This window comes from Pollicipes pollicipes, unplaced genomic scaffold (genome assembly GCF_011947565.3).
Source record: "Pollicipes pollicipes isolate AB1234 unplaced genomic scaffold, Ppol_2.1 Scaffold_4740;HRSCAF=5597_pilon_pilon_pilon, whole genome shotgun sequence".
NCBI lineage: Eukaryota > Metazoa > Arthropoda > Thecostraca > Pollicipedomorpha > Pollicipedidae > Pollicipes > Pollicipes pollicipes.
This window is the reverse complement of record NW_023596545.1, coordinates 17,752,393-17,768,253: the sequence shown is the minus strand read 5'-3', so window position 1 is coordinate 17,768,253 and position 15,861 is coordinate 17,752,393. Positions and strand designations below refer to the sequence as shown.

The following is a 15,861-nucleotide window of genomic DNA, read 5'->3' as shown; positions in this document are numbered from 1 at the left end:
GCTGACAAGGCCCAATACCTGATTGGATAACTGGATACTGAGAAACGTAACATAGCACGATCAGTTTTACATGCTATTCACAGGTATGATACGTACTTTTGCTTGTAATTACCGCCATATTCGAGCATCTTTGATGGTTCCTAGCATGCATGTGGCCGTCCAGTCAACTGCATTCAGTACAGTGTTCTGCAACCACTATTTATTTTTTACCAAAACATTCGCTCCCACTTAAACGTGTGATTTTGAAATATATCATCCTCTTAAGATATTATTAATTTCATGTGATCTTGGCTGGAGGAGTTTTGAATGCAGTCGACAGTCATGCCATGCGTAAAGTTCAACGTACCCCAATGTGCACCACTGTCCGTCCTGCTCTCTAACATCACCTGACGTTTCGCACAGCCGCTGCCACCAGCCGTAGATCATACATGTCAAGGAGAAATAGCGACCGTCAAAACCGACTCGAACCCAACCCGCCACGGGTGGGTGGACCAGAAGGCAGACGCTCTAACCAACTGAGCCATTTGGACAAACTTAGTGATACGCGGTCAGTCAGACATCTGATAATATTCAAGAAGCAGTTCAACACACCCACCTTTGTACCATTCTCGCACCTTGCAACAAAAATGAAATCGTCAGTCTTATTGCAAACCAGGTGTATAATTTCCTTTTCAGCTTAGGGAAGGGAAGACTTTGGTTCCCAACTTGGGCACCAGGCTCCCCCCAATTTGAGAAGAAGCTGGGCAAATTCTGGGAGGAGCAGTTTTGTCGGAGTAACATGAGGGTAGGCTCCGTTGTTTTTCGCCGCTCAGCCCCCCCCCCCCCCTCCTACTTAACAGGGACGTAGTCTTCCAAAACTATGCCCTTGTTGCAGGCACATCATCTTGCATCATACCAGCCTGTGAGGAATGTCAGCAACAGAAGACAGCCTTAAGTCTGTGTTTTTAGATGAATGGAAGCCAAGAGGATTGGTAATAATTTGTACGTAGTTTCTAAATTACAGGCTACATCACTACCTAGTTGACCATTTAGAGGGACTTCTCCTCAATTGACAAAGCCATTGATAGATTAAGCATATACATCGGAAATCAAAGCAAATTCTGACATCAATTATCACAAGGACCGTAAATGAAAATCACCTGGTCATGTGGTGAGGTACAAACTCCCAGATATGTTAGACTGAATAGTTTATATGTCACTCGACTTAACTCAGGAATTAAATACACCGGAACATTACCAGAGTCCTGTTTCTCACTTTAAAATATGTATCACACATGCATCTAGCATGCCAAAACTTGGTGATGTAAAAAATGAGAGCCACGAAACTCAGGGGTGGAACCAGTGATTCCCGTTGATAGCGGATTGGCTAACAAGCCTGGCCCAGCCACCCAAGATCAATAAAAATGAACACATGCATTCGTCCATACGTTTACCTCATGTACTCCTCATACAATACTAGTACATACAAACCACCAATGACATTGCCATTCCAGCGTTAAACGGTCCTGTTGAAAGGCCGCTCTAGGCGTGGGGTAAACCTTTGAATGTGTTTCAATCGGGGAGCAGACTGACTGCGCACGATCAATTTCAACCATTTCTGATGACCGCCCATAATAGTCTCCTGGTGTGTTCATCGGCTGCAATTATGTTACGGATACGACACAGCGATCAAGGACAAGCCTTTGGATCTTCTAATGCATATCAATGCATGGTTTATCCGTGTTATGATAAATTATGTCAGTAATGCGCTAGAGCTGAACAAAGTTCAACTTCTTCTTGCGTTGTATTTTTTTCTTATTTCGTCTTAAGAAGACATAAATGCTTTTAGGTGCCGAGGAAATGAGGAGGATTTAGCCGAACGCCAGGGAAACGCCGCGCAAAACACTGAAGTCGCTGCACTTTTACCAACGCGAACGGCGGGGTCCGTGCGTTGCCGTGCCCCCAAACGATGTGTGTCCCCGAACGCTGACACTGATTGTCCATCATCCATCAGGGCACAGCGACAGGGAAGCACGCATCACGTAGCAATAATGTCTCTAATGAGGTGCACCACCCCACATCCATGTATGATGTGGGAACGACAGAATGCGCTTGTTCCTCAGACGCGGAACTTTTTGCCAGTACGGCAGCGCCATCTTTGACAGGAATTCAAAACCACTGCTTCTGGGCTGCTCTCCCTTTTCGCCAGAAGTCACTCGCGAGAAAGGAATGCGAGAATTGCGAGAATCTACGTGCGAGAATTTTCCAATCGTTTCTTCATTGCATGGGTGTAGTAACTGGCCGGGGAGGGGGGGGGGGAGGGGAGGGGAGGGAAAGGAGGCCATGACCGTCCCAATTTTCTAGGTGGGGGTCCAGCAGTGTTAACTGGCCCCCCACTTTTCAGTTCAAAGTTGTGTTTAGCTTACTTTTGCACCCCATATAAATATACATGACGGCTTACCTACTTCACCAGCCATTTTCCTCAAGATGCGTCATCTTTTTCGCTTCCTTATTGGCCATCGCTTAGTGTCACAACCACAGGCCAACGTCATCCCGCTTATTGAGACTGCAACGCCGGACGTTCAGGCTGTTGTTGCTATGACTTGCGAGTGCGTATGTTCAAAACCATATTACATAGTTTTTTTATTTGTAATCAATTCTGACTGAATCTTGAACATTTTGAGACGAGCATGGATTAGCCATGTTAATACAGGCTTAGGGCCCTATTTTATCTGCAATCTGCGTTCAGGGATTCCTCAACATCTCTGAAGAACACAGAAGAACCCGAAACTGAAGCCTGTATGACAATTATTGGACCACCTTTGGCGATCAGGGATGTTGTTGCATCAATAACGATTCCTGTGCTGATCCGGGGCCAACTGCGCGGGTCAGAAGGCCTCCCGTGTCGGGGAGGGGGACAATGCGATATGATAAATCCTTCCAATGGCCTCCGGATCGACCCGGAGATTCTGCCCCGTGTCGGTAGAATGACAGCCAGAAGACACTTCGCGATGGGACGGAGTGGCCCTTGACCGGGACCGGTAATGTGCTCCTGGTGTTTTACTCAAGGGGCCTTTTGTCCGAAAGGAAATAAGGGGTCTCATTATTGTTGAGTAGAGTGGGGGTCTCGTTATTGTTGGAATGGGTCGTATTGTATAGAGTGGGTCGAAATAAATTTTAAAAAGCGAGCAAGGCCATCCCATGTTCGCCTGAGAAAATTCATTTTTTCAGAATGGAGCAGTGAAAAAGGTCATCAAAAGGCTTGAACATGCCCACCCGCAACCTCGAGGGCAAGGACAGCGAGGTCTGCTTTGCAGCTTTCGTAAAACCGAACGGCGTCGACCACTGCAAGTGGCACCAGACGGCAGACGCAGTGTTAATCTGCCTCCTGGATAGATGAATAGCTACAGAAACACGAAAAATAGAAAATCTGCCTTTACTCTTCCAGTTTCACCACCAGATCCAGCACCACTTCGCGGTGCTTTAAGAGCCAATCCGTTCTCATCATCAGTCTAAAATTCGCACACGTGAAATACGCACCCACATTGCCTTTAAGATGCAAGATTTGATGTCCTGAAGCTTCCAAAGGCACTTCTTTTTAGACGCGTCATGTTCGTCCACCCGTTGGCCATAGCTCAGTATAAGCTGCTAGGCCGACGCTGCGCCGCCTACGGAGACTGCAGCGCCCATCGTCGTTGTTGTTTGCAACGCCTGTCAACGTATATATTTTTTAACTAAGATTTGCGGGTAAGCGCGCTCGAAATTATGTCACATAAATTTTATTACTACTCTATCCGAGTGTTTAAAGGTAATTATTTCGAAACCGTTATCAGTTTCGCCCACAGGTGGGTCACGGCGAAAAGGTAACCACTTAACACTCCGCAGACTATGGATACTGCAACGTCTAGTGTCGAGGTTTTTGTCCCTAAGATTTTCGAGTGCGCATGTTAGAAACCGCGTGACATAAATTGTATCACTAATCGATTCTGACTGAATGTTAAACATTTCCAGACAGCATGGCTTGGCGATGTAAATACACATTGTTGACCACTCGATCTGCAATCAAAATTTTCACCTTTAAATTTCGATCAAACATATCGATCTACAATCTGCCTTTGCGATGTTCTCAATATCCTGCAGAACGCAGATAAAACATCATGAAAAAGCTTCTGAATTCTATTCATTTAGAAAGAGTCTACTAAGCCATTGTAAATTAACGACACCGATGATTTGCTCCATGCGGTGATTAAACGCCTGATTTCTGCAATTTATTGACCTTAGAAGTGTAACCAGAATTGATCTCATGGGAGCTTCTGGTTTCTGTTCTCATTACAACGGACAAACAACAGTGAAACGAAGAAAACGCATCCCTTGTTAACAAGCAAACTATAGCCGGGGACTTTTCTGTAGGGGGGGGGGGGCGGGATCACCATAAGGGGGGTCAACCCTGTGTTCCTCTTAGCAAGGCTCTGGCTATCTCCTGCCTACACACAAAAGTAGATCAAGGCATCTCCGTTGAATGACAGGCAATCAAATGTCCGTTGGGCCAATTCATGCCTAACATAGGCAGCTTCCCGGAGGCATTTTTCCACGGTGGTGTGGTGTAAGGGAAGATAATTCAGAAAGAGAGTAATGTTGCAGGTGTTCAACGCATGTTTTACATCCCAGTTAGTAGCAATGCTGATCCAAAAATGTGCAACAAAGCAGCCATGCGATCGGTTCGCGGTCAGTCATTCGGAGCCAGCCGGGCCAGGACAGTGGCCACCGACGGCGGACGGGAGCAGAGCTCAGACAAGGAATGCATGACAGAAGGGTTCTCTGGCTTTTGTCACATGGCTTTTGTCAGCTTCAACCTTCCGAATTTGTTTTCGCCTAAAATGCCGCGGCAAGCCTTATCCCTTGAAAAGCAGCCAGCGAAATGAAAGCGCATGCAAAATCTGTTATACTGTGAGCCATCGATTCACTTTCAGAGTTCTCACCAGCCTATGCTCAGGCCATATTTTGGCATCTACCCTGTAGAGACAGATGCCTCCTCAATGTCCCAAAATGCCTATCCGCTCGTGGAATTTCGCCTCCCTAGGAAAGACAACGTTGAAATAGAAGAATAATCTTGGGAGACTTGATAGCCTTATTTGCCGAATAACAGATGAGTCGGATAGGCAAGAGTGTGCCTCAGTGAGAAACAGCTCTACATGCATATCTAAAACAACAGTCATTACATTTGAATTAGGAGTGATAGCCTCTATCCTTCCCCCCCTCCCGGTCATCGGGTTTGTTTTCCAGAAAAAAAGGTTCTTAGGTACGCCCTGAGCCTGGCCCCCCACTTTTTGAAACGTTCTTATGCCTATGGTTCATTGTAGATTTTGTTGCAGGTTGAGCAAAAAGTGGGGGAGGGGGGAGGGGTAGGCTGATCAGTGCATATTTTTGCGATAGCTTTCGGTGTTTCAAGTGTACTCTGTGTGGTGTATTTCACCTCGTCGTCTCGCCCATTTTGTAAGCAACAACAACCATCATCTACACTGATAGACCTTAAGCCCACACTTGACAGCCTTATGTCCTTCAAAAACAAAAAGAAACAAACAAACACCAACGATGCCGCCGCCTTCTGCTCTCCGGTATACCGTGACTGGGCCTCCCCCTCGCCGCGGGACCCGCACTCCCCCCTCCACCGAACCCTCACGACCCATCGCTTGTGTTATTGACATTAGGGATGGGAAAAATTGGGGAGGTGGAGAGGTGCACTTCCGGGGCACTGCCGTCCCGCCGTACCTGCTGTGCGGCTACATACGCGTGCCACAGCGCCCGTAGATCCCGGCCCCTCAGCAGTACGCGAACTGCCAGACCTTCGGCCACAGCAGCTGGACGCGCGCCTGCCGCGCCCTCCACCCGACGTGCGATGTCCGCGCCGACCGGCACTCGGCCCCAGTGAGCTTGAATCGCTTTCGGGCTGGGCTGGGAGCGAAAAATTTCATCGCAAAAACGGGTCGTACAGGACGGAAAAAAATCAAGTTACAAAAGCTAGAACTTATGAGTCAGTGCGAGATACTCTGGCAAACAAAGGCATACATTTCAAGTTGGCATAGACGTAATATCATAAACATGATGACAATGACAATGAACGCAAATTGTTTTGAGTTTCCAAATCTTAAGTCCTTACACTGAAACAGAATACACTAAATAATAGTAATTTCATAATGGTGTGTTGAACGTCAAAAACTACGTAACACCAATGTTTTGATGCTGTACCCTGCGCTTCCCTTCCACAGGATTTTTGAATACAAAACAAAGCAAACAAAGCAAAGGAATTCAACAACAAAAGCAACAACAAATTCAACAAGCATAGAAGTCGAAAATCACGAAATCGAACAAAGAAGGACAGACAAAGCATGACATCTATGCTTATTTCCACGGCAAGTAGTACTAGTAAAGAAGTACTAAGCCTACAACCTAAAGAAGCCTTACCTCATCTCATCCTTTCTAACCTATTTGAATCACAGCATTTGTGAGTTACTGATTCTCGCAAAATTCCTACTGCTACTTACCATGCAAGTAGCCAACTCAACCTAATTTAGAGTAGCCCATATGTTGAACATCATGTCAACTTATCTCACATATTTCTGGACAGCAACAGTTGTGACAAACACATGATAAAGCTTAATTTTGGCTGCGTCCAACTTGCGTTTTTGTTCAATTCATTCGTGTCAGCATGTTGACAACTTAAAACCCAACAGCCAACTTACAGGACAAGACCATCCATCAACTATGTAGATCACTTTGAGCAGCTCATTCTTATTGTCATGGTTAGCCTATATCAAGGGCAATAATAGGTAAGCTCCACAAAACCATCTTTCTCGTTCAAACGTAACATGAGTTATGGATGGCCACACAACCAGTTTTGCTGTTTGCCTTTTCAGTCGCAGCAAAGGCATTTATTTAGATTTGGTCATTCATACTAAATGACTTTAGGTTTGCCATGTCGGCTTAACATTGAGAAATGGATGGTCTGACCACTTGCTTAAGACCTCTATCTACATCATCCTGAAGTACACATGAGGGATCACTTCAACAAATTTGGGGCAAACGTGTCAAATGGCCAAATGCCTTTATATTTGATTGCATTTCTTCCGCCAAAATTAACACCCTACAGTCCATCCAGAGCGCCACCCTCTGCATAGTTACGAGGGACCCTCCACATGTCCCTGGTGTCCAGCTTACTGGCGGAAGCACACATTGCCACTCTTACATCGACGCAGGCTACAATTTCTCCGACCTTGTGCGCGGCGAGCTGCCAGACCCACACAGCCCACTTCCAAAACACTAACAGCACTTAGCACAACGCAGCAGCCACCCCACAATCACCGTCCGCGTATCCCACACATAACGCTTTTTCCATCTGCCACAGATTCACACGTTCCCCACGTCTCCACCACGTCCATTTTGGCTGGCCACCCTTGCATCGATTCGGTTCCTATTCACACACACACACAAACGTACCGTAACAAACAAACGGAGGCGCAGTCCTGGTTCGCAGAATGTAGAAATGAGTACAAAGCGCACATCCATATATATATATATATATATATATATATATATATATATATATAAGAAGCAGCAAACCGTTATGATTGAGCCAGCAGTCGCTATCATTTATGTTGTTGTTAACGTTTTGATACATTGTGTATCATCATCAGGACCAGTACAATAGTACTGATACGATGATGCAGTGCAGTACAGACGAGGAGCTGATTGGAATCGGCCCTAAAATGGCCCTTCGTGAAACTATGAGACGGTGAAATGTGCCCAAAAAGCACCCACACTGTTTCCCTACACAGCAGTGCTGAACAAGTTTCGGTCGCTAAAACAAATTTTCTGTTTCAGCGTTAGAATGTGCGTGGTGTCATCGCACTAAACATTTTGTGAAATAATATGTTGCTCAGAACTTTGGGCAGCAGAGAACATTTTAGTCTTTTTCTCATAAAGGACAGGCGTTGATATAGGTCTCTGTTGTCGGGGGGCGAGTGGACGAAACAGGAATTTTTTTACCTCAGACTTGACAACGGGTTAGGGGAGAGACACGCCCCAAAAATGGAATAACACAAAAAGTCATCACAAAACACCAGCATCAGTATTACATAATCAGCTGGCAGAAACCCGACAACATGGTATTTGACTTGGAATAGTGATATTTCCGGCAAGAACGATAAATATTCCCGTGCTGATGCCGAATACGGTAAATTAACGCTTCAGGTCTGTGTAAAACAAATACAGTCTGCCTCAATAGACGTGACCGCTGCATGTCATATATCTCGTATATACATACATAAATTAGCTGTTTATATATATATATATATATATATATAAACAGCAAGCAAAATAAATATGTATATATATATATATATATATATATATGTATACACTTCCCTCATCTTCTGCGTGCATTCCCAAAACTAACTCACCAGAGGAGGACGACAGTTGGGAAAATTATTCCACCCGTGACACTAGTGCCTCTTCTCAGTCCTCCCTAAAAACCGGAAACAAATATGTGCTTGCAAAATGGCCGCGGTCGGGATGTTCGAAATCTGCTGTCAGTGTTGACGAGCGCCCTTATCCGAAGACCATTCGCTGACGCTAACCAGACGTTCGCGATATGAGCGGTGAATCAGTGGTGAGAGATGTTTGAGGGTCGCCCGATAACTTTGTATCTCCAGCAAAGATTTCGGTTCCTTGAAATATCTGGTCGATGGAAACGAATTCGTAAAAAGAAGTGGTACCAACCAATATCAATACAAATTCCCTCAATCTTATGCGCACAATGCGAAGTCTAATTCGACTGGACACCCTCTCTTTGAAAATCTTGCTTGCCATGAACGATCATGAGTAAATGTGAAGCCGGGTGTTATCTAAGCGGGACCACTTCCATGAAGAGACATTAAACCCTCCCGTGGTGCGAAAAAAGTTGCCTTGGCATTTAAATGTTAGACACCTGCACCCGTCGAACTAGGCCTTGCAATCCTTCTGCCCGAATTCCTTCTTGATTGGCTGAGAAGCGTGGCTGACGGGCCGTGATTGGCTGGCTGGCCGCGGGCACCACGCGGGCCTGGCGCCGCAGCCTAGGGTCGAGGGACGAGCTGTGGAGCGCGGCGCGTCGCCGCCCAGTCCTCTTGGGGTCACGGAGAGGAGACCGCCGGCCGAGGACATGGCGCCGATCGCCTCACCGCTCGCCGGCCTGCTGATCGCAGCGGCTGCCTCCACTGTGCAGGCGGGTGAGAGGCCAAACGCCAGCAGCGGTGCTTGGACAGTCGCGGGGGTCGGGCTCAGGTTATTTAGGAATCTGGCAGTTTGTTATTGCGGTTATGTCAGGGTCTTCTTAGACCACTGTGCGGGGCTCAGTGAGAAGAGATCTGCGCTATGTGTGATTTGTATTTTTCTTATTTTCAGCATGCACCTCTAGGTTTTGCTTCTATCACTTGCAGCTAGTTTGCAAAGCGTAGAAACAATGTGGAAAATGTAGAAACAGCCGCCTCTCACAGCGGCCTCGAAAACAGTTTCTCATGCCCGTGTTTCGTGAAGACGTCTGTGTTGCAGGCTGTTCTCTGTATGTCTTGTCACATGTCACAAGGATAAAGCTCAACTCAGGCAGCGGACTGCTTTAAGACAATGCCCGCAAGCCCACACGGGGCCGGTAAATGTTTTGACAGCAACGACCACGCCGCAAAGTGTTTCAAAACTAACTGAAAGCTCCGCTAGGTGGCGCACCAAGCGATATGAATACTTGTCCTGAATTATACATGTGACATTTTGCATGGTACATTTTACCATCCCATTTCCGTCAAACATTTATGGGACAATATAGAGTTAGGTAGAGTTATGTGTCTAGGTTCTTGTGGCGGGAGTGTTATGTCGAACGAAGTGACATCTTTGCGGACTAGGCGCCAGAAATGTGCCAAAATCCTCAAACGATCGGAGGATGGCATCTTTAAGAGCGGAATCCGGCGTCTTATGGGGTCCCAAATCTTTTAAATATGTTGTCAACCGTTTTTCTGAGGCCTTAAACCGTTTGGAGCTTGTATCAAACTGCATTTTAAGATTTCGGGTCAATTTAGCCGGATGATCTCCTGAAATCTTCGATACCTTTTCACACCTTATCAAAGGATTGTTCAGGACCTTATATTTTGCTTTAAACTTTACCAAAGAATCTTTCAGGGTCCATTTTCAGAGTTGTGCAGATGTTTTTTTATAATATAAACTACCAGAAGATGGTAACCACCATACCTCTTCATACCTACGGACACTCCTGCCACCCGACTGGTAAGCAAGTCGTAAGCAATGAGAATATATATGTTTTATGGGCTTATCAGCTTTGAGCATTTCATGATTTGACTCTAACGCTATGGAGATCCACTGCGTTAGTGACGCTAAGTTTCATTCAGTATTGCTTGATGCCTCCAAATTCTGTATGTACGTTGCATTAGGAAAATTCTGATTAAAATGACATAATTGAGGTAAACTACAACATGGCCAATGAAGAAATAGGGCTGTATAACTAGGGGCAGATCCGGAAGGGGGTATGAGCCAAGGCCACCCATGAGGTTATGGCGCCCAGTCAGGGCACCAAAAGGCATGATGAAAGGATCAAGAGCCCCTATTTCGCATTATCTTAACCTTTATTTCAAGTGGCACCAAAGTCTGGGTGCATCACGCAGGGCCCAAAAATCTTCACTAGCGAGAGCGGCCAAGTCTCAGAGGCATCGAAACGCACTTTTCTCCCGTTTGATGAAATTCTGGATCAGTTCATTCGGCTAAGGGCACCAGAACCTCAATTTCGGACTCTACAACAATGAAAAAAAGGCAATTCATCCAAGGGTGCCATTTTTACGACCGCCAGACCTTCCCTTTCAAGGGGCATTGAATTTCAGGCGCACCCCACCTCCCGTGAATTCAACCCCGCCGAAATTTTGGATCGGCTCCTTCGGGGGCCAAAGGGGCACCAAAAGCTTTCATTTTGAAACGCTTACACTTCATTTTTAAGAGCATCGAATGCCAAGGGCGCCGCACTATTTATGCCTCCACCTTGACCAGACCGTGACTCTACCCCCTTGGTAAATGTGTCACAAAACCTTCAGTTCGGACTCCACATTTTGTAATGCGCACCAAAATCCATAGACATCCTAAATGGTTGCAAGTCTCTATTTCCGCCGGGAACTGAATTTCAAGGATGCTATCACTAGGGACACACGCCAGGAGGCACAGATGCACGTGACCCCTTCCCTTTATGTCCAGAGGGCACAAAAGAGCCCCTCTGGACCGACGACCAAGGGCCTGATTGAAGAGCCCGAACGACTGGCCGCGGGTTGTATTGCGAGACCCCAGCCTGCGGGGTTGTTCCTTCACATTAGTTAGGGGTGCACGTTTATGGAAGGATTGAGACGAAGTAGTGGCATCACATATGGGATAATTGTTCGAAATGTCGTCATCGTCTTTTGCACTAGTATACACACTATGCTTCGGGCAGGCAATTCTCCGGCCGTCGTCAGACGTTGTAGAGCCCTGAGAACGACTGGATGATGCCTAGCTATCAGCGATGTACACATCACAATCCAAATTATCTCCTCGGAATTACTGGGAGTCGAGGCCGGTTCTTCTTAAGTGCGAGTCCAGTGGTCTACTGTGGTAAATGGAGAGGGTGTTCGCGGTTAACTGCGAGACCTGCGACCTTACACCTTTATGATTTATGAGCGTCAAAAGTGTCAAGTGAAGCAAACAATAGTTCACAAACTTAAGATTCGACGGCAAACTTGGCAGCCGTACACGTATAAGTCAAACGTAGTTACATCACTTTCTGCAATATAATTGAAGACATCCAGCAAGTGCTGGTGTTACTAAGGCGACCAAGGCGACGGCATAATCCCATGGCAAAGTTACACGGATTTTGTAGCAAAGACATATGACATCGAAAATACAGACAAGACATGGGAAATTAGCTTGGTGCACGAGGGAACGCACGTTTTGCAGTGCTACTTGAAGCGTTTAAGCTATTTGTGCCACTTTTGAATGTCCAGAAAATGCGTCTTGAAAATATTCCTTCTTCTGGATTAACAATCATGTAGCTCGCTGGCCTCGCGATGGTATGACGACGGGTTGGCCGCTGGCCCCGCGATGGTATGAGGACAAGGTGGCTGTTAGCCCCGAGATGACATGACGACGAGGTGAACGCTGGCCTCACGATGATATGACGACGGGTAGCCGCTGGCCCCGCAATGATATGACGACGAGGTGGCCGCTGGCCTCGTGATGGTATGACGACGGGTTGGCCGCTGGCCCCGCGATGGTATGACGACAGGGTGGCCGCTAGCCCCGAGATGACATGACGACGAGGTGGACGCTGGCCTCACGATGATATGACGACGGGTTGGCCGCTGGCCCCGCGATGGTATGAGGACAAGGTGGCTGCTAGCCCCGCGATGGTGTGACGACAAGGTGGACACTGGCCTCACGATGGTATGACGACGGGTAGCCGCTGGCCCCGCAATGGTATGACGACGAGGTGGCCGCTGGCCTCACGATGGTATGACGACGGGGTGGCCGCTGGCCTCGTGATGGTATGACGACGGGTGGCCGCTGGCCCCGCAATGGTATGACGACGGGGTAGCCCCTGGCCTCGTGATGGTGTGACGACGGGGTAGCTGGCCCCGCTAGGTATCAGGACAAGGTGGCCAAATGTATGTTGGAGTCTGGCGGCTCCCGCCTTCCAGTGGAAGCGAGGACGTTTTTAGGACATGAGTAGAAAAAAAACATATCATTCAAGTGCAGTTTTGTCCATTGTCCTAAGTGATTGCGTTCAGAAGGAACTAGAGCGGAGGCAACATTTCTTCAGGATTACTGACCCAGGGTTTGCTGATTATGTTTTGTGCCGGTGGTTGCCGCAAAATATGGTCCGATCATTTCCAGGCTGCACGAATATTGCTCCCGGGACCTTTTTGAATTAGACAACATGCCGGGGGCACAGGTAATGCGATAATGTTACTATGAGCCAAAGTTGCAGCAAACCATTGGTGGGTTTTAACGCTGGTCTATTCATACACTGACATGTTCGCGATATGATCAAGGAAGGCCATGAGCTCCTGATTTTTCGCATCATGAGTGTCTCGACCTCGCACGCTGACAGCTATGGGCCTCTAATTGATCAGCAGCTTTGTTGACCTACTGGGTAAGTTGTGTTTTCTTTTTAGAAAATAACCATTGTCAACCTTCGACGTATCATGCTGAACGGTCTCAGTCTTTCGCTACTAAATAATGACCTTTCAGTGAGTGGTTTCATGGCTAAGCATGTAAATCAAACACATTGATCCATATGAATACAAGAAACCGAACTACACGAAAATAGTGCCACTAAGAACGTGGTGCTTAATTGGTATGCTTTGTGTTTACTGTACTTATGACCCGCAAGTGTTCTGTGTATGTTTTAAGCTGCGGTTATCATGACGTGACCTGATCCCTTTAAACCACTCGCGATCATGAGCGCACCTGGAAGCGTTGCGGTTATCATGACGTGACCTGATCCCTTTAAACCACTCGCGATCATGAGCGCACCTGGAAACGTTGTGTATTGACAACAAAGCCCCCACGATGCTTTCTCTGACGTCGCCCAACCAGTGCATCTTGGTAACTTGAAGGCGTATAATCGTCGGCATAGTTGCTCTGAACACGTCAAGATGTTTTCATTATGTAAAACAACTTCGTGATCCATGTGTGGTAAACATGGGCAGCAAGTCTTAAACATCAGTTATACTTTTCATTATGTGTGACCCTAGCATCAGACATTTTCAGCTTCCTCATCTATTATGCATGTTTGAAGACCTGCGGGTTCATTGTACTAGTCGGTAGGTAGCGCTTGGTGCTGACTTTCGTATTGTGGATATGTGCATTTGAGTCTGAAGACAGCAGGGGCAATACATATATGCATGCAAGCTTTCAAATGCTTCTGAGGGCATCATGAAGACTAGGCTGCCATGTATACATGAAATGGGAAAAGGATAAACGGGCAGGGAAATAGGCGGGTAAGACTTTGATACCGCTGGTAGCGGGTGGGCACGGGTATAACAATGCTGGTTCACCGTGGGTGCTAGCAAGAAAGTATTCACCTGAAAGGGCCTGCTTCTGCGCACTCGGCTTAAGAAATCATCAGGTTGCGAGGACAGAAGCATGCCACCTGAATGCTCTTAATCTAAATCCAGCATTCTTTTCCAGGCGATGAGTGGACCTACTACGGACAAGCTGGTAACTATTTATTTTTAAATCACTTCCCTAGGCGATGATCTAGTCTGAAAAGATACAATCTGCTGGCAGCTTAAGTACTTCATGAACATCTCGAGTCAACATTTTTCCCATTTCTTAGAAAGACATAAATCAAATGCAATACAATTTAAATGCATGTTATATCCTGATAGGCTAAGTATATATCCATGCTCGTATATGTATATATATATATATATATATATATATATATATATATATATATATATATATATATATATATATATACATCTATATGTTTATATGTATCTATGCCTCGCATAACTTCTGGTTAAGTTTTTCTAAATTTCGAACGTTGCTTTTCATATCGTCTGGTAGGATTAAAAAGTCGCTCACCAAGAGATGTGAGTCATCGCCTCATATATTCTTTGTTTTACGTTTCTCATACATCCTATGTCTGTTCCCAAAAGCACCCCTTCATCTTATGTCGACAACTGAGTTAAGAATCAGAGCGTAATACACGAGCATACAAATAGCACACAACCTCCCATGGGTTTTCATTCACCACTGCTTTGACCTTGCAAAAACAAATCATTCCCTAGATGTGCAAAAGGCATTATGAGCATCACTCATTGTAGCCTACATAATTGGCACAACAAATCGCAATACTACGTGCCGAATGCGTAATCCCCGCGAAGAATCATTGTCGTTTTACTTGGTTGTATTATTCATTGCCAATCCTGTTAAAAGATAAGTCAATTCTATTAAGGAGCTAATTCAAAAGTTTGATGAAATCGTTTGTTTAGTACGTGTGCCTGGTCATCAACGAGCAAGGCTTCCAAAGTGCTGGGTCTTCTTGTGATGTCTGCGGATGTTGAAATTTTGGTATTTTGTGCTCACACAAAAGTGCATACACAAAGTATGTAAATTCTAAGGTCAGGAAACGACGCAGACACTCGACATTCTAGAAGGTTTACTCTTTGGTGAGCACATAGCAGTGCGAAGCCAACAAATTCATCATACTTTTGAATAATCTGTTTGGATCAATGTTGTCAGTACATCAGATAGACAAGAAAACTGACTGATAAAATCACGCGTGGCCTACGCCTCGGCATAGAGCGTTGTGATATACCATGCTGATTGTGCAGGTCACAGTGTGTGATCTTAATGGCGCCTTCTTCACGGCTTGGGTGTGAATTTTTTCGCAAGCCCAAAACGGTAATGAATGCCATCTCTGAAACGTTTGTTGTTTGCACGATCGTGTTTTATGTTCTGGTGTTAATGTGTCAGTTGCTGACATGAGATTGGAGCCTTCGAAGTATTGTTTTCGAGAATTGACATAGGATCCATCCAAAACGTTAAACTAAGAATATATCGGAGGATGATGCACATCTCTTGGTGAGCTGCTTATTTATGTACCAGACGATGTGAACAGTAGCGTTAGAAAGATAGGAAAAATAGCTGAAAGTTATCCAAACATTTTTTCTAAGTTATCCAAGGCAAACATGGCGTTATTTAATTATCTCTTCCTCTCTCTCTCTCTCTCTCTCTCTCTCTCTCCTCTCCTCTCTCCTCCTCTCCTCTCTCTCTCTCTCGTCTCTCTCTCTCTCTCTCTCTCTCTCTCTCTCC

General features: G+C 45.9%; 1 protein-coding gene across 1 annotated transcript in view; it reads left to right on the top strand.

The window, feature by feature from the left end:
* Positions 1 to 9,140: 9,140 nt before the first annotated feature.
* Positions 9,141 to 15,861, top strand: part of LOC119098476 (putative carbonic anhydrase 3) — a 36,159-nt gene continuing 29,438 nt past the window's right edge. Inside the window, exons 1-2 of the mRNA XM_037221399.1 lie at positions 9,141 to 9,242; positions 14,227 to 14,256. Of these exons, the coding sequence (XP_037077294.1) occupies positions 9,176 to 9,242; positions 14,227 to 14,256 (97 nt within the window). The 5' untranslated portion in view covers positions 9,141 to 9,175. The remainder of the gene's footprint in view (positions 9,243 to 14,226; positions 14,257 to 15,861) is intronic.